Source organism: Poecilia reticulata, chromosome 7 (genome assembly GCF_904066995.2).
Source record: "Poecilia reticulata chromosome 7, P_reticulata-male-v2, whole genome shotgun sequence".
Lineage (NCBI taxonomy): Eukaryota > Metazoa > Chordata > Actinopteri > Cyprinodontiformes > Poeciliidae > Poecilia > Poecilia reticulata.
Genome location: NC_088836.1, coordinates 6,189,101 through 6,213,004, shown reverse-complemented (window position 1 = coordinate 6,213,004; position 23,904 = coordinate 6,189,101). Strand labels below are relative to the sequence as shown.

At 38.4% G+C, this 23,904-nt stretch overlaps 1 protein-coding gene across 5 annotated transcripts in view; it reads right to left on the bottom strand.

Moving 5' to 3' along the window:
• atp2b3b (ATPase plasma membrane Ca2+ transporting 3b) overlaps positions 1-23,904 on the bottom strand; it is a 63,359-nt gene that overhangs the window by 29,419 nt on the left and 10,036 nt on the right. For 3 of the 5 annotated variants that reach the window (XM_081608680.1, XM_081608676.1, XM_081608678.1), the window contains exons 3-14: positions 18,446-18,643; positions 13,967-14,224; positions 12,502-12,627; positions 10,684-10,809; positions 7,784-7,840; positions 7,454-7,495; positions 5,994-6,158; positions 3,559-3,630; positions 3,305-3,447; positions 2,795-2,927; positions 1,019-1,128; positions 241-375 (exon numbers count right to left, since the gene is read on the bottom strand). In XM_081608680.1, coding sequence (XP_081464806.1) covers positions 241-375; positions 1,019-1,128; positions 2,795-2,927; positions 3,305-3,447; positions 3,559-3,630; positions 5,994-6,158; positions 7,454-7,495; positions 7,784-7,840; positions 10,684-10,809; positions 12,502-12,627; positions 13,967-14,224; positions 18,446-18,643 — 1,565 coding nt within the window. The remainder of the gene's footprint in view (positions 1-240; positions 376-1,018; positions 1,129-2,794; positions 2,928-3,304; positions 3,448-3,558; positions 3,631-5,993; positions 6,159-7,453; positions 7,496-7,783; positions 7,841-10,683; positions 10,810-12,501; positions 12,628-13,966; positions 14,225-18,445; positions 18,644-23,904) is intronic. The other 2 variants (XM_081608677.1, XM_081608679.1) reach the window with 1 other exon arrangement.

Here is a 23,904-nt window from a genome sequence, read left to right as displayed (position 1 = left end):
AATTCTGCATGGTGTGAGGAAACTGAAGACATTCTGATGAAGGGGACCATAATTTATAGTGCATTCTAAAACTGAAATAGTGTTTAAAAGTCCTGCAAATGAAAAAGGAGGGGGTAAAAACATCCAGGCAAAAAGAAAAATCTAGAAGACAATCAAATGTTATTCCATCTACCGGGTGTCTTGCATACTTGTGATCTAAGGGGAAATGTTAGAAACTGAATTTGGTTTGTGATTTTCTACCTTGTAGAGTTTCTCCTCAGGGATCTGCTCTCTTACAGGGGTGTAGTCCCGCTGAAGGTCTAAGACAAGTCCCAGCAGGCCGCACTCTGTTTTGTTGCCCACCTGCTTGGCTAGACCCCCCTCCACGTCCGGTGGCTGTTAAAGAATAGAGGTGATGCAAATTAGCATGATATAGGTAGAGAGGAAGAGACAGAAGAGGAAGGAAGGATGAGTGAAACAGCAAATGATTTAAAGGTAAGCTGTTACGCTTCATTGAACAGGTTAGGGTAGGTCAGAAGCATGTGAAAATGACTGCAAAATGAAACAATTACACAAACTTTGAAAAGCAAAAGTGGAGGCTCCCACACAACCAACCATAATGAAGCAAGAGGTTATGGATAGGACAACAATGCAACACTTGTCTTTAACCATCAGTCACTGTACAGTGCATACAGTGGTAAAACCAACTGACCAAATGTGTTGGAGCTCTGCTTGAGTTGCTAGGTGACAGGCGACGTGCGCTAGGGTTGCGAGGTGAGGGACAGTGCCTGCTGATTTCCATGGGTTTTTGAAATGGCTCATAACCTATTGCTAATAACTGACTGGATGGGGTTTTTTAAGTACTTGGGCTGTTTTCAGAAGCAGTAGAAACCCAAGTGGAAATTTAGAGAGATGCAAAATGTGAATTTTATATAATAAGTCCCCTTTAAAGAAGACAACATTATTTCCAGGATCTTATTATTATAAACAAATACTGCTTTAAAGAATAAATGTTTGTATTTGTCTGAGGGTTACTCACTAAGATCTTGGAGGTGTAGGCGCTGTTAATGGCGATTGCATTGACTAGCAGATCCAGTGTCCGAGGATTGACCAGTCCAGGGTCTGGAATCACACGATGGTGCACATCACCTGAAACAATAGACACACTTTCATCACCTTGAATGATAACCTCCACATCGACACTCCAGGGCCACTCTGTATGACATGATTTCAATAGCTTGTTAACATAAATAGAGTCAGTTAGTGACAAGGCAGAAACTCCGTACATTGAGGCATATCAACGTGATAAAGAAGACTTACTGGAGTCAAAAACAAGTGTTAACATGGAGGAAAAAATACCAATTTAGTGACTTTGAATTTAGCATGGTTTTTGGAGCCAGACATAAATGTCTGACTGTTTCACAAAACTGTTGGTCTACAGAGAACATCACACACCACCATTATTTGGAAAGTATGGTCAGGGAAAGAGATAAACTATCCAATAAGCAGAAATTGTGTGAAGAGAATGGTCAGATGGAAACCAGTCATAGCCACTCAATGCCATCAAGGTACACAGTAGGGGACACTAGAGTTCACATTGCAGTTCAGAGGTTGAACATCCCAGCATACTTGCATATTTTTGCTGACCATTTCCTCCTTCAGCCAGTGTGCCCATCTTCTTTTGGTTATTTCCAGCTTAACAATGCATCATTCTGTCACAAAGCCCTAACAAAACTGGTTTCTTTAAAGTGTCAGATATCAAACATGACTAAAAAGAAATTTAACTTCATAACTTAATGCCTTGAAATTGGGCTTCTGTCCCTTTAAAAACTCCTACTCTCTCTGAAACTGCCATCAGGAAGTCTGTATTAATAAACTCAGACCTGAACCTTCAAAGCCACATAAAGATGGTTACAAAGACGGTCTTTTATCACCAGAAGAACATTTCAAGAATTAAAAGACTAATGTCCCAGCAAGATCTAGACAAACTCATCCATGCATTTCTCTTTAGACGCATTGATTACCTCAACAGTGTCTTCACAGGTCTGCCTAAAAAATCAATCAGACAGCTACAGCTGATCCAGAACGCTGTTGCTCACATTAAAACTAGTGGAAGTTCTCAAGTCCTTCCACCGGCTCCGTGAAACTCAGAAAATAATCTTTAAAATACTGTTAGTCTATAAATTACTGAACGGCTTAGCACCACAGTGCATTAAAGATCTGCTGCTGTTATATCAGCCTTCCAGAGCCCTCAGGTCTTCTGGTTCTGTTCTGTTCTGCTCTGCATCCCCAGAACCAGAACCAAACATGAACAAGCAATCCCATTAAATCAAGACTAAAAACTGTTTAGGGTTTAGGGTTGACTCCTGGTAACTGAACAATCAGTTAATCAGCATATTTTATGTGTACTGATGATTTTAATGATGGTACTTCACAAAATGTAATATCTGTTACTGGTTTTCACAACTGTTGACTGTATTTTATGATGTTTTTATGTTTTCATGATGTAAAGCACTTTGAACTGCCTTGTTGGTTATAAACATGATTGATTGATAAAGAACCCAGTTATTTCAGCACTGGTCATGAATCTTTACCAGAGTTGCCAGTAGATATGGACAGCAATTTGTGTAGCAAAAAATAAAATAAAAAGAAGTTAGCTCAAAGGACACAGATTTGTAGAAAAAATATCTACCCTTGGGGAAAAAACCCCCAATAAGCTTAGAAATAACAAGTGTTTAAATGCAACAGCAGTCCTCTCCTGTCTAACCCGGCATATGCAGCTTTAATCTTTAACACGCACTTTCTTCTGCCTCACCTATGTAAGTCTGCACTACAGTCATCCGGTTGGTGGTGAGCGTGCCGGTCTTGTCGGAGCAGATGGCCGTGGCATTCCCCATGGTTTCACATGCATCCAGATGCCGTACAAGGTTGTTGTCCTTCATCATTTTCTGGTTATGAGATATCAAGGGAAAACAGTGGGGTGGATGAGGAGGAGGCAGTAAATGATGATAGATGGTTTGTTCATCAGTGCATGGAGAGATGTGATTTTGGACAGGATGAAGATGAAGAATAGGGCGAAGGTTTTCTTTTTATTGCTTTAAACATAAACAGACTTCTAGAATGACTTTTCAATGGCTTTAAAACATGTTTTGACAAACTATGCTGAATGTGTTTAACTGGAACACTAACAGGCACAGAGATATTTTCAATACAAAACCAGAAAGGATTTTTAAACATCACACTGACTACTTCAGATAGTGTCTGCACCTACTAGTGTAAAGCTGGAGTGAAGGCTAACTACATGAACCAGGTGTGTTGGCTATACCTTCACAGAATAGGCCAGAGAAATAGTGACAGCAAGAGGTAAGCCTTCTGGGACAGCCACCACCAGCACAGTGACGCCAATTATGAAAAACTTGACAAAATACTGGACGTATATCGGAGTGCACTCTGGTAGCCATGTATGACCTGCAACACAAACCGGAGTTCATGTTTAGCCAAACAATTTCATTTCAAGTTTGCTCCTTAGAGTAGCCAGCGTTCGGCATTGTTCTGCTAAAATGGTTCATGCACACAAACCTTTAACGACAAATGTGTTTATGACAAAGTACAGCACCAGAATGATGACAGTGATGGCTGACATCACCAAACCTGCAGGGAGAAAAGAGAAGTGAAATTATAAACAGCAAGTTACGAAGCATTCTGCTTAGAGCTGTTCACATCAAATGGAGAAAAAGCAGATTGTAAACATAATAATACCAAACAATGAGGCCCAGTCTCAGTTATGAAGTCATTTTTCCTACTTGGATCTGTCTCATCCAAGTAGTTTTGATGCCGCACAGTTATTTTTCTTGAGAAAAAAATTACATTAACTTTTGAAATCCCTAATTTTTACTTGACTTAGTCAAGGCAACAGTAATACCATAACCATAGCCTTCAGCTTATCCAAAATACTGCAGTCAGACTTCTGATGAGAATTAAACAGAAAAAAAAAAATTATTTCTGTCCAATTTTTGTTTGTCTTCTTTGGCTCCCTGTTGAATCCAGCATTTGCCTACCAACATACAATATAAAGCCCTTAATAATGAAGTCATTACATGCGCCACAGATCTAATTGTTCTGTATGTCCCTAATGTAGCCCTTTGCTATCAGATTGCAAGTTTACTGAGTTTCTAAACTAGAACAGGAGGCAGATATATTTTATTTACCAAGCTCCTCTCCTGTGGAACCAGGTTGCAGCTGTTTGACCATGAGCCCTTATTTTTTAAGACTTAGAGCTGAATGATGCCATTTTAAACAGCTCTTTTATCAACGCTCTGTTTGTGGGTGAATGAAAGATTTAGAGCCTTTTTTTAGGTCAAACTTTAAATATTTCACAGAGAAAGAGCTGCAGCATTTTCTCTGAAGGTGTGCATGGTGTTTTTCCTTAGTGTGTGTGCGTGTGTGTGTGTGTGTGTGTGCGTGCGTGTGTGTGTGTGTGTGTGTGTGTGTATGTGTGTGGCAGCAGACTTATATTGGTCATTTATGTCTTTCCCCTCATTTTAAACTTGATTATGCTTCGACTTTCCTTTCCATGTAATGCTGAAGCTCCGACCCTTAAAACTATTGGGTTACACTGAGCAGATTTTTGCTGCCCAATTGTTATTGGTTTATTTGTTTATGGATGGAGCAAAGAGGCCTAGCCCAGTGTGAAGCCCAACGCAGATATGTTTAGTTTACATGATCGAAGACTTTGTCGGCTAATGAGCTAGACGAACATCATACGGAAGAAATTATAAAATACAATGTGAATATATTTTCATGTTATTGGGGAGGAGTTGAAAAAAGTGAAATGAGTGAAAGCGCTTCTCCAGCAAAATTCAGTATTTGGAAGTCAATCAGTATTGCTATGGCTTTTTCAGTGCATAATAATAGTTTCAAGGGCAAGAAAAAAAAAAGAATCCCATGTGTGCCGACTTGATGGTAATTAAGAGGGTTAAACGTGGCTGCATCTACAAACATAGCTTAAATGGGGTCAAAAATTCACTTCTCTTCTCAGTTCATAAAAGCATCGAAATATGTGAATAATTGTTTTGGGAAATCTGGCAATTTAAAATACCATTTGCAACATATCAAGAGACAGTAATGCTAGGTAATGTGATAATACATTCGCCAATGTGTTAGTGCAAGCTTCCCCCTAGAAAACAAGCTAAGGGAGATGGTAGAAGGGCAGCCCACCATGTTTTTATGTACAAAAATGTCAAAATTGACAGAAAATTAGAAAATATGACAAGGTATTTATGTTATTGGAAAAGTTTATTAACAATACTTAAATATCAACTGTGGAGCATTGAAAAGGATAAACGCAAATACACACACACACACACACGCACGCACGCACATACTCACACACACACACACACACACACACACACACATATATATATATATATATATATATATATATATATATATATATATATATATATATATATATATATATATATATATATATATATATATATATATGTCATTAGCCGACATATATATATACTATTATATCTCACCATTTCCCTTTCAACAATTTCACTAAAGATGCTCTTTAACCCGTCTTTACTATCACTGTTACTGGCGGGGAGCTAAGCTTATGTCACCCTGTAATGTGAACATGAATCAACTAGTTTTAACCAGGCTGAACTGAGTTTAGAACCAGGTAGTTCTTGATAGGGAGGAATTAACACAAAACTGTCTGCTGGCCAGACGTCATTCTGCATGTACTCTGGTTTACGTCCCATAAATTGTACCAAAGGCTTCATAAAGCATTTATCTCCCTTAACTAGTGAACATTTAACCTACCAGGATTATAAATGAAACTGACTGTATTATATTAGAGGTGGAAGGAAGTTGGAATTTATTTTTGTATGTACTGATGCTCCTTTACATATTATTAATTAGCACTTTATCAATAACCTGAATTGAATTAATAAGCACTCCATTCAACCACACATAAACATATTAAAGGCTGATTTGTGCACCTGCTTTGCCAATTTGCACAGCCAGTTTGGTGAGCTTTCCCTGCAACACGCTCTTCTCTTTCTTTGGGACACTGGTCTTCTTCTTCTCTCTGTCCTCCACTTCTCCTCCCTCTGCACTCTTTAAGGGCTGCATCTCCATAGCAACGCCCCCATCCTGCTTCTTGGCTAGACAAAAACACACATCAAAAGAAAACATTTAATAAACTTCTTCAGAACATTAAGATGAAGTAGGTCAGTGCCACAGTCATACTCAGCTCCAAACTGAAATCTGAAGTAGCAACTTAAAATTAAAAAGATTACTTTAAAAAATTCACTTACAACCTAATGCTTGGTTACAGTGTATTGCCAAAGCATTCGTAGCCCTGGACATTTTAACATTGTGTCTTCTTACAACCAAAAACCTCAATTTACTTTTTTGAGAAATGATGTGATAGACTAGCACCATAAAGTGCATACTTGTATAGTGGAAGGTAAAAGTTGCAAGGTTTTTACACTAGTGCTTCAAATAAAATTGGAAGTCTTTTGAGGCGTCTCCACCAGGCTTGCACTTAAAGAGAACACAATTTTTTATGTTACTTGTCAAAAAAGTTCATTGTTATGCTGATGATTGCCTGCAATAGGAAATATAGGAAGTCTGATAATCCAATAATTTTAACTAAAAGCTTGTCTTACAGACTACTTTTATTTAATCCTTTTAAAGCTGCAGTATGTAACTTTTAAAAAATATATACTTTTTTTACATATTTGCTGAAACTGTCACTATATCGTAATATGAGAGTGACAATCTGTGAAAAAAATTGAGGTCTTCTTCTTGTGCTAACTAGAAATAACCAGTCAGAGCCAGGAGGCAGGTCTCAGCGCTGTCAGTCACCCTCCGTGTGGCGCTGCTCATTCCACCCTGTTCCTCCCATCCTTTCTCTTTGCTATGCCGCAACTAACATAACCTGTTATGTGCTTTGTCTAATAATAATGCTAAGGCTAATTAGCAAGGCCACCAATGTTGGTGGATAAACGGTTTTCCAGTAATGGTAAGTTGTTTCACCTCTATCAGCACGTTGAGCAGGAAACACATGCAGGTGACTGACAGAGCTGATACTTTGGCTCTGATTGGTTGTCTTTGGTTGAGAGCGGTGCAATATTATCTCAGGGAGGATTTCTTAGATTATCTGTCTTATTGCTATGATATAGTGACAGTTTTAACAAATATGTTTTCATTTTTTTATAAAAGTTACATACTGCAGCTTTAACTAAGACAAATGTATTCTGTTGTGTAATAACCTGAACTTGACTGCATTGACTGATAACTAGGATCAACTAGAACTGATGTATCTGACTTGGAATCTGTCTGAATGACTGGACAGAATAAAAAATGTTGTTCTGTTTTGTTTTTGTAAAGCGTCTTGAGACGACATATTGTTGAACTTTACACTGAATTGAACCGAACTGCCAAAAACATCTACCTTTATTCTGATTGTTCTCCACAGCTCCATCAGCTTGTTTTCCTGAGGGGGGAAGAAAATGAAAACTGAGTTAAACAGAAGTATATTTACACTCAAACATATCACATTTCTGATTTTGGGGAAAATCACACACTTCCAGAATCAGAAAATGAACACACAGAAACAATACAAAAGGAAGGAGAAAGCAAAGTGCACTCATCTTATTACAGTCGATCAGGAAACTGAAAGACATTGTTAAATGCCCATCATATTGTCACTGTCACTGCACAGTGCGGGGTCCATTCACTGACTGAGGAAAGGGACGGGGCAGATAACTTTATGCTCACATACCATTGGTGACTGTGCTGTTAGTGGCATCTGCAGAGATGAGCAACTGAGTACTGTCCTCTGTGAGAAAGAGAAGTTTTGGGTGGAAATTTGGCAAAAAAGGAGAAAAAAAGAAGAAACTCAAGCAATGAATGTGATCATAATTACAAGTGAGTATTTGTTAAAATGACTGCAAAGAATGGAAGATGTAATATGATATTCCCTCAGCATGACAATGAACGACAGAATTATAAAAGAAAACAAATGTGGCGAGAGGAAAAGCTAGCATGTTACGGTATTTAAATCATTTATCAGCTCCAGTCATGACAGCCTGAACGATCCAGCTCACGATAAGCACCGCAGATATATTGTATATCCGAGAACAGAATGACGAGTCACCAGAGTATCTCTTTCAGAAACTAGCCATCACCAGCCAGTCTGTTGCTGCGTTTCAGGATGATGTTTTCTCTTTTCGAAGATGCCAATGGTAGCACATACATTCCTGTGCAGAAGCCAGAGCCGCAGTGGAAGCTGCTAATGACGTTAACTATAAGTGCTTCTGAAAGTCTGTGCAGCCTGCGCTGCCTGAACGCAGGGCACTTCCAAAACAGATTTGAGAATAGACTAATGCTTTGAGCATTGACCAACCAATGCTTTACCCTCAATCTCTTCCTTGCCAACCCCCTTCCATCCTCCCTCCCCTTCTGCTCTTTCAATAATTGATTGAATCTACAGCCTCTCTTTCGCTTAAATTAAGGGAGGAGAAGGAGAAACAGGGGAGTGCAAAGAGGGGCAGAACAATGGGGTAAACAAGGAGTGAGAGGTGTGGATGAGCAGAGAAAAGACAGGGAAGAAGCTGTGAGGAGGTGTAATAAGTGAGAAAGAGCTAAAAAAAAGAGAGAGAGAGAGTGAGGGGGGATGGTGAGGACGTTGGTTAAATGATCTATTAGTGTAAACGGGCGTGCTTCCTGTCATATCTGTTATCTGAAATGAGTAAGGCATCTGACTAACTGCAGCACCAGCACACACACGTGGAGCAACATGAGCATGTGCATGGATTATGAAAACAACAAGCTTCAGGGCACTAAAGTGACAACCTGTTCCCCTCCCCTTATCCAAGAGGCAGGACTCCCAGAGGGAAGGAAAGGCACAAAAAATGATGGCCTGCTACCCATTGAATCTTTTTTTATAACTATGTCATTTTCTAACATTTAATTTTAGACCAATAAAATAATTTATGTGTGGATGGTCATGTGTGTGTGGCCACTATTAGGTTAAGTCACAAAAGATTACTACCAAAAAAAGCTAACTGTTTACACAATGTCCAAGTATTAATTGGAAGGAAAAACTATAGTAGAAAAAGGAATGACAATAACGAAGCAAGCAATAACTACAAGCTGCGTTGACCATATGACTGTGCAATGCGACATTTCAAAAATAAATTTACTTAATGGAAACACATGCCAATTTTGAACAAAACTCCTGTTTTTCAGTAAAAAGTTTTGATGCTAGGATGAGGTGGCTTTTCAGCCGCATGAAAATTTATTGCATAAAACTGCGGTGCAAACACTTTGTCCACATTACACAAGTCACACGATCAACAACCCGATGCTGCCACTGGCACAAACCATGAAGAAGAAGACAGGAAGTAGTTGGAAGTAGTACTTTTTTACTGACTTATTGCAGGGAGTTGCATCTGATGGAGCTCGTTTCGAATTTGTTTATAGTCAATGTATGATGGCCTGCTTTTAGCAGATAGATAAAGCAAAGATGATCATCTAGCTGTATGTATCCAAGATGATTGCTTTATGCAACGTTTTTTTGCTTTTTAGTTGCTATTACTATTGAATGCTCTGTGGTTGTAGTCGCTTTTGTGTTTTTCCTTTCTTCTTAATTGTCATATTGTATGTGGGTTAATCTTCAAGTCAAATTTTTCTGTAAATTCAGACCAAACACAATTGAAAAATAGCTTGTTACAAGTAAAACTCTACTTGTTTTTGCATTTTGTTGTAAGTTGCTACTTAGTCATGCTACAGTTGCATCTTTACAAAAACACTCTTCCCAAGGAAAAACCATAGGTTAAAACATCATAGTTTCCACAAGTGGTGGGCACATTGCCACTAATTAGCTGAGCTATTTTTTTTTGTTTATTACTTTTGCTAACTTTGAAAACCTTTAGCCCATTTAGCTTCACATAAACAAATTTTTATGGATAATTTCTAAACCACTAATTTACTTGAGCTTTGTTTTAAGCTTTCAGTCGAAAAGAGTTTGACATCTGTTTTGAAGTTTTGATTATCAAAATTAAATTGGTGCTTGAGGGTTGTAGTTTTCAAGGGCAGATATAATTTGAATTGAGCGCTTTAGCACTTTAGCATTCGCTTCAAGTGCTAATTACTTTAGGGTTACTAATTTTTTAGTTAGTGGTGCACACACTACTGAGACCTTCGGTAAAGTCTACTGTACTTGTGTAACAGCCCTTTTCAAAAAATGTCATATACATGTAAGACCCTGCAGTGGGACCTCACACCTCATTACTCAGTTGTGTTTTTGTCACTGTTGCACTTAAGTCAGTGGAAAGAAATACATCTGTGGATATTAACTTTAGGCTCCCTATACTAAAGTTCTCCAGATCATCATCAGGCTCAGTCATTAACCGGGACTTTTGCTTTAGGCATGAGTGGGCTAATTCTGTGGTTGGTCCATTAATACATTTATGTGGGTGTGTTGTAGTCATACTTACTCATTTAGGACCAGTTTAAAATAATCATGACTAGAAATTAATTTACACAAATAAAAATTAATACAAGCAGGCAAAACTACAAATAAGTGGAACTGCAGCTTTAAAGGAAAAGTTGTAATTTTTTGACTGTAAAACGCTGTTTTACAGCGTGTGCCGTGTGTCTCACTGCAGGGTGGATTACCTTTCTTTTCTTTTCCATCCTCCTCCATGTCTCCTGCGCCAAGGAGGGTGAAGATGATGCCCGTCTGGGAGTTGACACCTACGGCTGTCACCAGCATCCTACCTGAGCCCTCCATCACATGGGTTCCTTAACAAAAAAACACATCGGGTTCATAGACAGGAGATATTTATGAAGTTTTGCTATGAAGCATAACAGTAATAATGTGTAATCTTGCATTTATATGTTCTTCCTTTATTAGCAGTGCCTTGCAAAAAAATATTCAGACGACTTGGACTTTTTCAGTGTGTTCTATTGAGAGTTTATGTCACAGACCAACACAAAATAGCATAACTGATCCATGGTTTTCACCTTTGCGTAGTTACAACCAGATCTTTTGCTTTGTCTCTACCACCTTTCCGCATCTACAGACTGAAATTTTTACCCACTCTCTTAAATAGACTAGAGTTCCAGCTCAGTCAGATTGAATGGAGAGCATCTCTGAACAGTTGTTTTCAAGTCTCTGATTCTCAGTTGCATTTAGGTTTAGACTTTGACTGGGACACTGTAACACTTGAACATGCTTTGATCTAAGTCAATCCATTGTAGCTCTGGCTCTGTGCTTGGAGTTTTCCTGCAGGAAGCTGAACCTCCATCACTGTCTCACAGCGTTATGGGTCCAAACTAATGTAGTGCTTTGTGGAGAATAACATGCATGGAAACTGCTTTATGTTTGAAATTAGGATATGAAAAGTTTTTCCATTTAACTAATTTTAAGTGATAAAATGGAAGCTCACTTTAACAAAGTCACTTACACACACTAGAAGAAAACTGTGAAGAGAGAAGCTTCTTAAAGGGGCGGTATTATGTAGTTTCCAGGCATATAGTGCCATTTTATAGCACAGCCAAGTAAGTATGTTACCGTAAGTTAAAAAAATGCTGTATATATCAAAAGTAACTTTAAATTTTTAGATTTAGCAATTTAATGCCTTAAAATTGACCTCTGTCTCTTTAAGAGGCTTCTGCTCTTTCCGACAATATGTCATCACAACAATGTTACTCTACCATTCCTAGGAGTATTGCAGTAAAAAGTAGTTCACATGATGAGCTCAGCAGACTCATCATAGTTTCACCAGCTGTTTGCTAATTGCTGCTGCCGCTAGTCTGGAGGAGTTGAGTGGGGGAGCTGTAAGCGAGGGGTACTCTGTGAGGCACAAGCTCTGCTGGAGACTGCAGCTCAGAGGAGGAGCTTTCTGGGAATAGTTGGAGCTTTGTTAGAGCAAGCATTTGTTGAATGGTTGCCGTGGGAGATTAAAGGATTTCTCAAACCTCCATTACGAAGCAACACTCCGGGTATGTTTTTGATAAAGGAACAAGATTATAACATGATGTAAAACTTATAAAAATCAATTTAACATAACACTGCCAGAAGGCCAGAAGGTTTCCAGGCAGGGTGTTTGAATTTATCGTTCTGCAAGAGCAGCTTGTTGCTGTGGTTCAGAAATGACTCCTTATCATTTCCTGTAGTTTATATGCAATCCTACTTAGAGTGAATGAACAATAAGTGACTTCCTTTGACCAACAAATCTGACCTCAATCACTGTTGCTCATTCCAGTGCCGCCAAGGAACTTTTAAATAAAAAGTGGTAGAGTCCAGCACTTTCCATCAACTTAAATCCATAACTTTCTAGTTGACAATGTGAGTTAGAATTCTAATTAATTCAGTGACCTAAGTGTGTATTTGCAACTATGCTCTTTAAAAACAATCAAATCATGTAGTGTAGATATATGATATAGTTGAAGCTAGCTTGATCATAAGAGTAGCAAGGAGTCAGAACCAACCTGAGAGCAGCATGGGGTCCTTGTCCACAGATTTGCGTACGTGGTCAGACTCTCCTGTCAGAGAGCTCTCGTCTAACTTCAGATCATTGCCTTGGACCAAGATACCGTCAGCTGGAAGTAGGTCACCTGAAGCACAAATCCCATCTCAATCAGCTTTGTATGCTTGTCTTTCTTGTTCAAATGATATCAAGCATGCTCTTATTGTTTCAATATACAGTATCTTGTTCCTGTGTTAAGAAGTGGATACCATTACATATTACAGGGACCAGCAGTCCATTGATAGACTGAATAATTAATGAGGAAATGGACTAAGAGTCAGAGGGAAGGAGGTAAAGGACTAAACCTTCACAGGAGACTGACAAAGATGTTTATGAACATGACTTTAGCAAAGTGAAAACATAAGTCAATGTAAAAACATATGGAAGAGGAGAGTTGTGGCTAATCTGAATATTTACAAAGACTGTAACATTGGGTGGCTGAACAGGAATATAATTTATTTATTAACTACTTAAATAATATTACAGGGAAAACATGTAAGTTTGATGAACAAAGGAGGGAAATTTTGAACAGAAGCCAAAGAATGGCACTAAATTCACTCATACTGCTTTACATATGAGTTAATTGTTTCAAAAATAGAGTCAAAAGCTGTAGGAGGATATTTAAATGAATAGTTTTTCAACTTGTTTAAATACGTGGTTCATTCACACTCTGAGAGATTGAGAGAGAGCAAGACTGTCAGAAGATGACAGGGAGGAAAGTATAATGGCGTTTAGCCTCTCTGTCATGGAACAAGCTGGACTTGGAAACATTGGCAGATGGAGACTGATGTATTAGTAATGCTACACCTAATAACCACAACTATAAAGCTGTCTAAAATATCTAATCCATGACCATTTTGTCTTTCTTTTAAAATATAGGTGAAACACTTTTGTAGAAACTCTCTGCTCCCACAAACACACCATGGCGTCACATTTGCTTCTAAGATAAATTATTAATGAACTCTCACTGAAGTGAGGCTAGAAAATAAATTTTATAGACTGCTGTTATGTCTTTATGTCATAGCTCTCAAAGAGAAATTGAAATAGGTTCAAATTGATATTGGCAGGTCAAAGTTTCTCAAAAAATGCAGATCAGAAGTTGGCCACATAGTTCTGATCGGCGTAACTCAACTTAATGAGTTAAAAATCAGAGAAAAACAAAATTAACACGATTTCAATGCAACTTCTTTTGAAGAACTTCCCATATTTTTTCATTCAAATACATGAAAAAACATGAAACATGATGTTTTTTTATAACTTGTTTGTCAGGGTTCTTTTGCTGTGGCATCATTACGTAATTTTAATTACATGATTTTCCTACGTCATCTGCATAATTTTTTTATCTTATACCTTCTTTACAACTTTTCAATGTGAGGGAAACATAGTAAGCTTATATAGGATGGTGCAGATGGGTACAGTTCCCCTACCGTATTTGACCTGAGCCATGTCCCCCACCACCATGTCAGCCACGGGAATTTGGATGACGTTTCCTTTCCGAACCACCGCAAACCTCTGCTCCTGCTCGATCCGACTCTGCAGACCCCGGAACTGTTTTTCTTTGGACCAGTCATTAAACGCCGTCACCAGGACAACACACACAACAGAAAGCAAGATGGCAGCGCCCTCGATCCAGCCTGCGTCTGCCTCCCCTTCATCCTCCGCTCCGCCACTCACTTCCCCGCACACTGAAGAGAGGAGAAGTAGACGTGAGGTCACACATCTCAATCAAACTCCACTAACGGAGTTTGTGGAGTTTTCCAGTGTAACTTTTCCATTGGTGGCCCCTTACGCCCATAAATCAACCCCAGTTTCCTTAATTTTAGGAGATAGGGTTAGTAAAACTGTGAAAGGAAAAATCTGTAAACTATAAAGCAATTCAAAACTACAAATTTGATCTGAAGTTACCTTGAATAAATTCAATGGTGAAAATAATAATTTGTACATTTTACATTTGTGCATTCATTTTCTAAGTTGTTTTCATGTTTATTTTTGGAAAAACATTATTTTTCTTAAGTTAAAACATTTTGTTTTACAGTAAAACGTTGACCCCCCACATCATTTCTAACCGTAAAATCAACAACAATAATGCCACGTAACCATGAAAGAAAAAATATTTCATCCAGAATTTTACAGTGAAAGTTTACGTTATACAAAAAAAACAATCTTATCCACCAATTTTAACCACCTCAGCAAAGGTCTGAAAATCAGCCACTGTCCTATTTTGCTTTGCACTTAGAGAGTCTGGCTGACAGACCTGCATACAGGTCACATCTGTATGAGGAAGGTTGACAACAATCGCCCTACTGTTGCCAACTTAGCAACTGTGTCTCCATATAACTTTCCTGACTTTTCAAGAAAATCAATATCCAAAAACCCAATCAGCAGGTCAGGCTTTTAAATATGATCTGTGATCAGACAGATAACTGCAGTTGGTGTACCCCTACTAGTTACCATTGTTAATGAAATAAAGATCATAATACATCTGATACCTGCGATGGTATCAGATGTATTATGACTAACGCCCTGTCCTGCGTGACCCCGCCTCTTGCCCGAAATGTCTCGGTGGAGATGGGCACCAACACCCCTCCCAAACCCAATAGGGACAAGGATGTAAGAAAATGGATAGATGGATATATCTGATACATTTTCTATATTGAGCTTTAATTTCTGTAAAATTTACACATCAATTTCTTAAAAAGGTTAATACATGTTGCTAAATAATGTCGTGTTTATGGCCTTGTTTGGTTCATGATCACACTGAATTTAAATCACGAACCATCATCCTTTTACATCTATATGACTTCATCCTATTTTCTGTACTCTCACACTATATGCTAAAATGACCTAATTTCCAACATAAGTGCTTTCATGTGTTGGTAATTTAAATTTTAATTTATTTGAATTCAACCAAAAATTTTGCTTCTGATTTATCTACACTTTAACAAAATTGTCTTGCTATAATTTTTTTACACCCATCACACACAAAATTTTGGCAATTCAACAATCAAACACTTCCTATATCTGTTGGCAAGTAGTCAACACGTTTCCACTGATATTTCTGAAATGTGTTGTGCTAAAAGCTCCAACTCTGAGATTGGATGCTCTCCTTGCCATCACCCTAATCTACCTCCCTCTACGGATTCCGGGATGTGGTCAGATGTAAGTCAGGATTCTAGTTGGCCCACTTCAAAACATTAATATTTCTAGTCAGAAGCAACATCAGTAAAAAATTTTTAATTATCTGTCAGGGGTGTGAATAATTTTAGGCTTAACTGTACATATTTTTCAAAACAGTCTAGAAAACCAGTCCGCTACTGTTCCTGAAAATAGCACATTAAATGCGATTTATGGTTGATGCTCTGCTCTTATATAATTTCATCTCAAGCGCAGCATAATCGTTTATGTAAGTTCAACACATTTGTACAATTATTCATCTTAGAGAAGGTCAGAAGAGAGAGAATGTCTCACAGCTTTTTTTTAAGATGCTGCTCTTCTCTGGGATCTGAATTTCCTCTGCGGCCGGATCAGGCATCATCATGCAATGCCAGGTAAGCAGGCACATTCTGGTATTACTGTTCATTAATGTCACCTAGATTAAGGATAAAGGTTTTACCTAAAGCAAGGAAGAACAACATTTCACCAGTAGCGGTTTCCGACAAAAACCTGTGTTGTTTTCTTGTATGGCAACCTCACAAGAGGCAAATGATTCTTTTTATGCTATTAATATATCAGCTCTGTTCTGCATGAACCTGCTGGTGTTTTTTTTTTTTTCCTAAAGGTTCCCAGCAGCCGTTCACTGTCAAAAGGAGCAGAGCTGCTTGTTCAGTTTAGATTGAACTTGACAGTTTAAATCCATCCAGATCCAGCTTGCTGGATCACGCTTGCTTTATGCACAATGGTGGCTGCGTAGCACCGGTTCGCAGACTGCATGTGCACTGCTACCAAGTGCACACTCTGAGGTTTCAGACTGAACCACATTGTCCCATATCTGCATCCTCTGTTCACTCAGACCACTTCCTTTTTCACCAGGACACCACAATTGAACCTTTCTTTCTTTTTGGCCTTAGTCTCTCCTTATCAATATTATTTCAATTTCTACTTATTGTTATATATCAAAACAGGATAAATAACAACCAAAAACAAAATAAAAATGATTTACTTGACGTTACCTCCAGAATTGCTACATGATGACATACTGTAAGACAAATGCTTCAGCAAAAAAAGATTCTCCTTTTTTTTGCTTTATTCGATACAATTTATTTAACCAAGACGTCACCAAGAAGGTTAACATACAGATTCTGTCAAACATAAACTTTATCTTTAATCTGGAGTAATGACCTAGCAGCAAATGTTTTGAAATAGTTTAGAATTAACCATAATTTTCCCATTGACTGTGAAAGTAAGCCATGTCCATATTTAGCTGTTCATGTGATCACTTTTACGTGTTTTCCCCAAATCTGCAACCGATTGGTCAATTAGTTCCCAACTGGTTGATCCACCTTTGGAAGGTGAATGCAACCCAAACCCAAATTTTTCACCGCAATCTGTCAACGGCTCAATTCCAATCTTTTCAAAACATCCAATCTGTGCCACTTCCATATATGGTACTAAATCAAATCTGATTGTTTTCGAAGCATCTGCGGTCAGAATGGTCATATCGCATTTTATCTGACTTTCATGTCATTGATGTGAGACATGCATCATAATTCTGCATCAAAAGAAGCCAGGTCAGGTAAATCGAGATGTAAGACTGAACACTATATTATGAAATTATGAAAGAAGTCAATTAACATCACAGTCTCACCACTCATGGCTCTGACTCCACATCCAAACAAACTTCCCTACAGAAGCTGCACTCCACTAATGGCTGCCACCATTAGTTGTGCTTTCTTTTTATTAGCTTCCATCATCTTACTATAATCTTGTGACAATACTCTTGGCTCCCAAAGCTGAATGAGCTGTTAACCGTTCACAAACAAGTCTGATTGTCGTCGGGGTTCATTAGTTGTATGAAATGCTAATCTTTCAGATCAGTTTCGCAAAGTCATGATGAGACTGATTAATTTATAAACATCAATAGGATTTGATATAGTTTACGTTCACTACAACAACATACGACGGGGCAAAATTAATGCACAGTAAAATGTTATTTTCAGAAGAAGGCAAAGATTGCAGGCCCAAAAAAGAAGTTAGACTAATTAGTTAGACAAATTAAACTAAACTGTACAATTTACTATTTGCTACTTGTAATTTTTTATGTCTTCTAAATTGTAAGCATGACTCATTTACTATTTTAGAAACCATTGCTATTACTGATACTTCAAACCAAAGTAAAGAACAACTCCAAAATTACATTTTAGATTTCAGTCATTTGCTAAATTTCCAAATAGAACAAAACAGTTTCGGACTACTTTGAGGTTTTGAGTTCTAGCAATCTCTTTAAGCTAGAGTTGAAAGAGATTGCTACATTTAAACATCTTAATATTTCTGTAACCTTTCAGCTCGGTCCCTCCAGTCCTGCTCTGTAACGCAAGGCTTAGTGAGCAGAATTCATTTTTCCCTTTTGTTAAACCACAGTTATCAACCAAAGTGTCTCACACTGAGGTTCTTTAATTTCCACTGTGAATAAATGGAAGCAAAAAAGATCTTCTGGCCACTTTGCACAGCTGCTGGCTGCTCACAATCTGTCTCCAGCTGTGTATAGCTGAGTCCTGTTGTCCATTCAATACTTATTAAATATTTTTCTCGAAAATGCCTCTTTGTGGTGAAATGCCTTTCTTTGTTTCTATGTGTTGTAAAAACTCTTGTAAAAACCTTACAGTGTAAAGATCACCTTTGTCTCTCACGTCTACAAAAACCAACCAAAGCCCCCACCCCACATCTCCCAACCCCACCGTTGTCCTTACGTTCACTTTCCTTCCCAGGCGGCTGGTAGAAGGAGAGGCCGAGTGAAATGATGGCGGCAGCCTCCAAGATGATGAGGGTGACATCTTGTAGAGCCTCCCACACTAGTTCCAGGAATGTCTTGGGCTTCTTCGGGGGAATGAAATTCCGGCCGAAGGTTTGATATCGACGTTCCAAGTCTGCCGGGTCGCCGCTGAGACCTGAAAGATTCAAAATGTTTGGTCAGAGCAAAAATTAGAGCAGGGTGAAATCACATCCAACTTTCGTTTTCACAACATGATTCGCTTCCATATGTTATACTTAGCAGTCTATTGCCAGTGAGATTTTATGAATTATGGATCTAAAATATTCCAACTTTCATTTTAATTGTAAGTACAGCAGAAAAAGACAAAGCACCCGCAGTAGCTGGTAGCTAGTCTTCAGGACACACGCAGGAAAGAGAAACCCAGCAGAAAGTCAGTAAAAAGGTCAAAGCATTCTCCACCTGAATCAGATCTGGGCAGCAGTTTATTTCTAAATAGATAAATGAAGAAATCATGGGATCACACTAAATACAAAACATTGACAGAGATCAATTGATCAGTTGACAGTATCAATACATTGATAAGATTTTAAAAAGTAAAAAAAAGTCCATCAAACCATTCACTAAGTTTAAACACCTTCTATAAAATAGGAGACACATCTGAATGACCTCCAGCTGAATGAAGCCCTGCCCTTCCCCCACCTGTTGCTTTGCTTTTACGGTCAGCAGCCGAAAGACAGCGACTATACGTTTCCCTTGAATTAAAGAAGATCAGAGTCAGATGTTCTTGGGTCCCATGTGGGGTCCCATTTATATAGTTGCACAGTCAAAATTAACAATTAACAGCAATTGATTGCTGTTAATTGGCTATTAATTGCTGTAAATAGCCCCCATATGAGAAAAATATGGGGGCTCATTTCTCAAAGTCAAATTTTTAACATGTTATTTATATATTTATAAATGTCACAGTTTCAAACTAAATATGTAATTAGCAAGTTAAATATTTAGCTCAAAACTAATTATTTTGTTAGCAATCTATCTAATTTTCAAATTCCCTTGCAGATAACTGTAAGTGCACTATCAAAATGAAACTTGAGTCTTGCAAGCCTTAATATAAACTCTGATAAAATATTTAGATTATAAACTAAATGTTAAGTTTAGCTTGCTAATTAAGTAGTCTGAACTGTGACATTCAGGAATGCATAAATAACATGGTGAAAATATGACTTTGAAAATGAACCTCCATTTCTTTCTTTTATGAGAGACTAAATAACTCAAATTATTACTATGAATTTTTGACTGTGTAACAAATGGCACCCATAATTATTAAGATCCAAACTAAATATTTAGCTCAAGTACCTTGGCTGGCTGTGGACTGTGAAAGGGGGAGGAGTCAAATAGTGGCCGGACCACTTTGATTGGATAATCCATCTCCTTCACTCCAAATGTCCAGTTTTCCTCTCACAGAGAAGTTTAAATTGGATATTCGACAGACATTCTCCCAATTGGGCAAATTATAGAGGCTGCGATGGGTTTTCATGTCGGGTGCTGTCACAGAAGCACCATATATTCCCTCCAAAACATACTGGTCCATTTAGGGACCGTGAACAAATTAACACTCGGCTGAAACATGTAGACAAATAGACCCCAAAAATCAAAGGTTTCCACGAGATCCAAACACTGAAAATCAATACTAAATTATTTCTACACTTGCTTACAGAGATATGCCTGATTTCTTGAGATTGTCATTGCTTCAATTTTAATATGTGTATGCAAAATTGTGGATCATACTTTAATGACATCCAGGTCGTATGACAAAAACACTTCAAATCAATGCTGAATTGTGTTATCATACTGTATGAGCTGGAACTACATATTTAGTTTGGAGCTTGCTAATTAAATATCTAGCTTAGATCTACATATTTAGCTGGCTAACTAAATATTTAGCTTGGAACGAGATGTATAAATAATGTGGTAAAAATAAATAAAATAAATATGACTTCAAAACGCCTCCTTTTTTTAAAAATCACCCAAGTTAACCCATACTTGGTCACACAGAGACACCACCCAACACTCTTAAGCTAACACTGCTTTAAAACTACATTTACCAAGGTCCAAGCTGCACATTTGCTAAGCAGGTGGCTTAGCAAATGTGCAGCTTGGACCTGCACAATGGACAGCAGATGGACTGACAAAGTACCCAATAAAAATCAGCTTTCTATAATCCATCATTTTTCAGACAAAAATGTCCAGAATGCCCAGTTCTTAAAATGCAATAGCAAGGTTACTTCTGAAATTATTTCTACAGAGGTCAGGCTTTGAAAATGAAACCTGAAAAAAGACTGAGGGGCGCAAGGCAGATGGATGATTGGTATAAGGACAAACCGATGGATGGATGGATGGATGGATGGATGGATGGATGGATGGATGGATGGATGGATGGATGGATGGATGGATGGATGGATGGATGGATGGATGGATGGATGGATGGATGGATGGATGGATGGATGGATGGATGGATGGATGGAATTTTTAACAATGAAAAAAGTAATAAAGTCTGGAAATGTTTTTGGCTGATATTGATTTTTTTGTCTGAAAGGTTGCTAAGCTGGCAACAGCGGGGTAAGCGTCAATGCCGATTTGCATTAAGAACCCTCTACTATAGTCAGTATTTTATGGTATTATGGTAGCAGTGATAATAACTGCTGCAGATCTGTTTATATGTAAAAAGTGACACCATTTTACACGTTCTTCTTAGAAGTTCTTGTGTAACGGTTATGTGAGAGTCTTTTATTAGCTTATCTTGTCTGTTTTAATTTCCATTGGCTCCTGTTTCTATTTCTTTTCTGTAATAGAAACAGTGGTGACAGCATGATGTCAGTACATCCACTCAAAGATCAATAAACATTAAGTTCTAACAAACACTTAACACTGAACCTGAAAGACATTCTAAATATCTAAAATAAATTAACCAAACAACTCAAAACAATAAATAAAATGGATTTATTGGAAGTCTCTGTAAACAAAACTATTCCTCAAAAAAGAGTCCAGATGAAACCAGTGCACCAGCCTGTCGACTTTTGTTTTTTCTTTGGTAGAAAGAGAGAGAGAGAAAAAAAAAACAATCATGCAAATAGAAATTATTGAGCTCGCTTTAATTTGTCATGATGTGATTAACTGATTTATTACTTACTGCATTAGCTCCTTTCCTACCCTAAAAATGGCTAAGTGGGTCTTGAAAATGGATGAATTAATTTCTTTTACAAAATCAAAGAGTCAAGCCAAGAGCTCTTTCTGTATTTCAAGTGTATTTTGCTCATGTGTTAATCTAAATAAATATTTTGAGAGCATGTACGTTTTTGAAAAGTCTACCTCAATCTGCAGCCTCCTCAACTTCCTCTCCCCTTCAGCCTCAGCAGTTTCCAAGGTGACCGGGATATTAGGTCCAGGGCTTCCTGTGTCTAACAGGTTTCTGCCCAGCAACAGGTGATGTCATTGCTCCAGTCTGAATGTTTTGAGAGGAGTTTTTCTTTCTGTTTTTTTTCTGATTGGCTACCAGCACTGAGAAAGGCGGGGATTTGTGAGCTGCGGTTGGCTGATACGGTTGTCTGTCTCTCCATCCTGGATGAAACATGCTTGCTGCAGGGACTCGCATGAAGCAGAGAAGCTGCGTGGAATTCTGACACTCAACAGGGTTCAGGCCGAGGCAAAGAGAGGAGCGACACAAAACAAGTGACCCAGTGCTGAGTAATCGCAGAGTCGTACCCTCCTTTCATTAGCTCCTTCTCCTCTCTTCTTTTTCATCCCTCTTCCATAGCTCTCTTCCCTCTCTCTCAATCTCTCCTTGACGTGTCCTTGACAATGCGGCAAGCTGTTCAAGCTCTCCCTCCTCACCCCTTAGCTTTCTCCTCTTAAAACACATACAGTCTCTCACTCCCTCTTCCAAATTACTGTCCCTCCTACATTCTGGCTGTTTGCTGTGGATGTAATGCTCTCATACCGCAGTGCTGGTGTATCCATACGTGTCAGAGAGAGGGAATGGCCTTTCACTCTGTTGGTTTAAGACACTTCCTACTTTATGTATCACATTACAGATGATGTACTGGACCAAGTGTGTTGTAACGTATCCATGCATGTCTGTGCATTTGCCCATATTTCACCTTTGGATCTGTCAAATTCAGTTTCTTTTTTTTTTTTTTTTTTTTTTTTTTTGGACTCAGGGAAGCAGAGGATGCAGCCGATCAGCAGCAGATTAAAATGATTTGGGTTTTGACTCGAGTTCATACAGGCAGCTTTTGAGCAGTGGCTCCAAAGAAGTTACCGGAGAGCAGCATTTATGCGTATTTGTGGGTAAACTGTGCTCTGTAGGTGGTTCTGCCGACACATGAGTCTGTGTGTGTGTGTGTGTGCGTGTCTGTGTGTGTGTGTGGGGGGGTGTGCGTGTGTGTGCGCGTGTGCGTGCGTGTGTGTGTGTGTGCGTGATGGGTTTGTTGGGACCTGCTGCACTGATTCCTGACCAACTCACAGTATCAAATTAGCAACACTCAACACAGACTTACTGTAACTCAACACCAGCAGCCCCTTACACTTTTCCTCCACCTCCCTCGTTCACTCACAGAAACACACACACACACATACACGCGCACACACCCACGCACGCACACACACACCTCACAGACGCTGGAGTTAAACACACACTTTCGCTCAGCCTCCTTTATTCATCCGTCTCTGTTTCTCTCTATCTGACAGTTCGGCATTATCCTTCTTTCTGTTGCTGACTTTGTGAGCCAACTTGTCGCCGCTGTTGTGTTGCTAGGTTACAACTAGTTGAAGTAGTGGGCGTAGCGTGTTACCACACCCCTGTTAGAACCACTGTGCTCATTTACAGTACATGAACAAGCAAAGACAGGCATTGATTATATCTTTGTCATTTATCATGAAAATTTCTTGTCATAAGAATTTAAATGTATCCTTGTCAGTTAATGTATAAAAAAAGGAATACGATATTAATTTTACTATTTTTGCCCCACGAGAGCATCAATAAATATCAGTAAATTCATAAATATGATTAAGTGAAGTCTGAAGTGTGTAGCTAAGTGATATAAATCATATCTCTAATAGGAATATTTGCTGTGCCATGCAGCTACCTGAAAATAAGTAATAGTTTTTTTATATATCAATTTTATTATTATCACAAAGGTATAAAATATTATGATAAAACTCTAAACCATACCCTTGTGTTGATGGGAATTTTGGAATATAGTCCCGGAAGCGTATTTCCAGATTTTTTAAGAGAAGTTCTGGGTCTCTTCAGTGCTACATCTAGGATTTCTCCCATTGAGCTGGATTTCTCAACCGGGCCAATCAGCAAACAGAAGGAGTTGTGAACTACGATGATGACAATGGCAGAAAAGGAGGTGAACGAAGCCGTTAACTCAT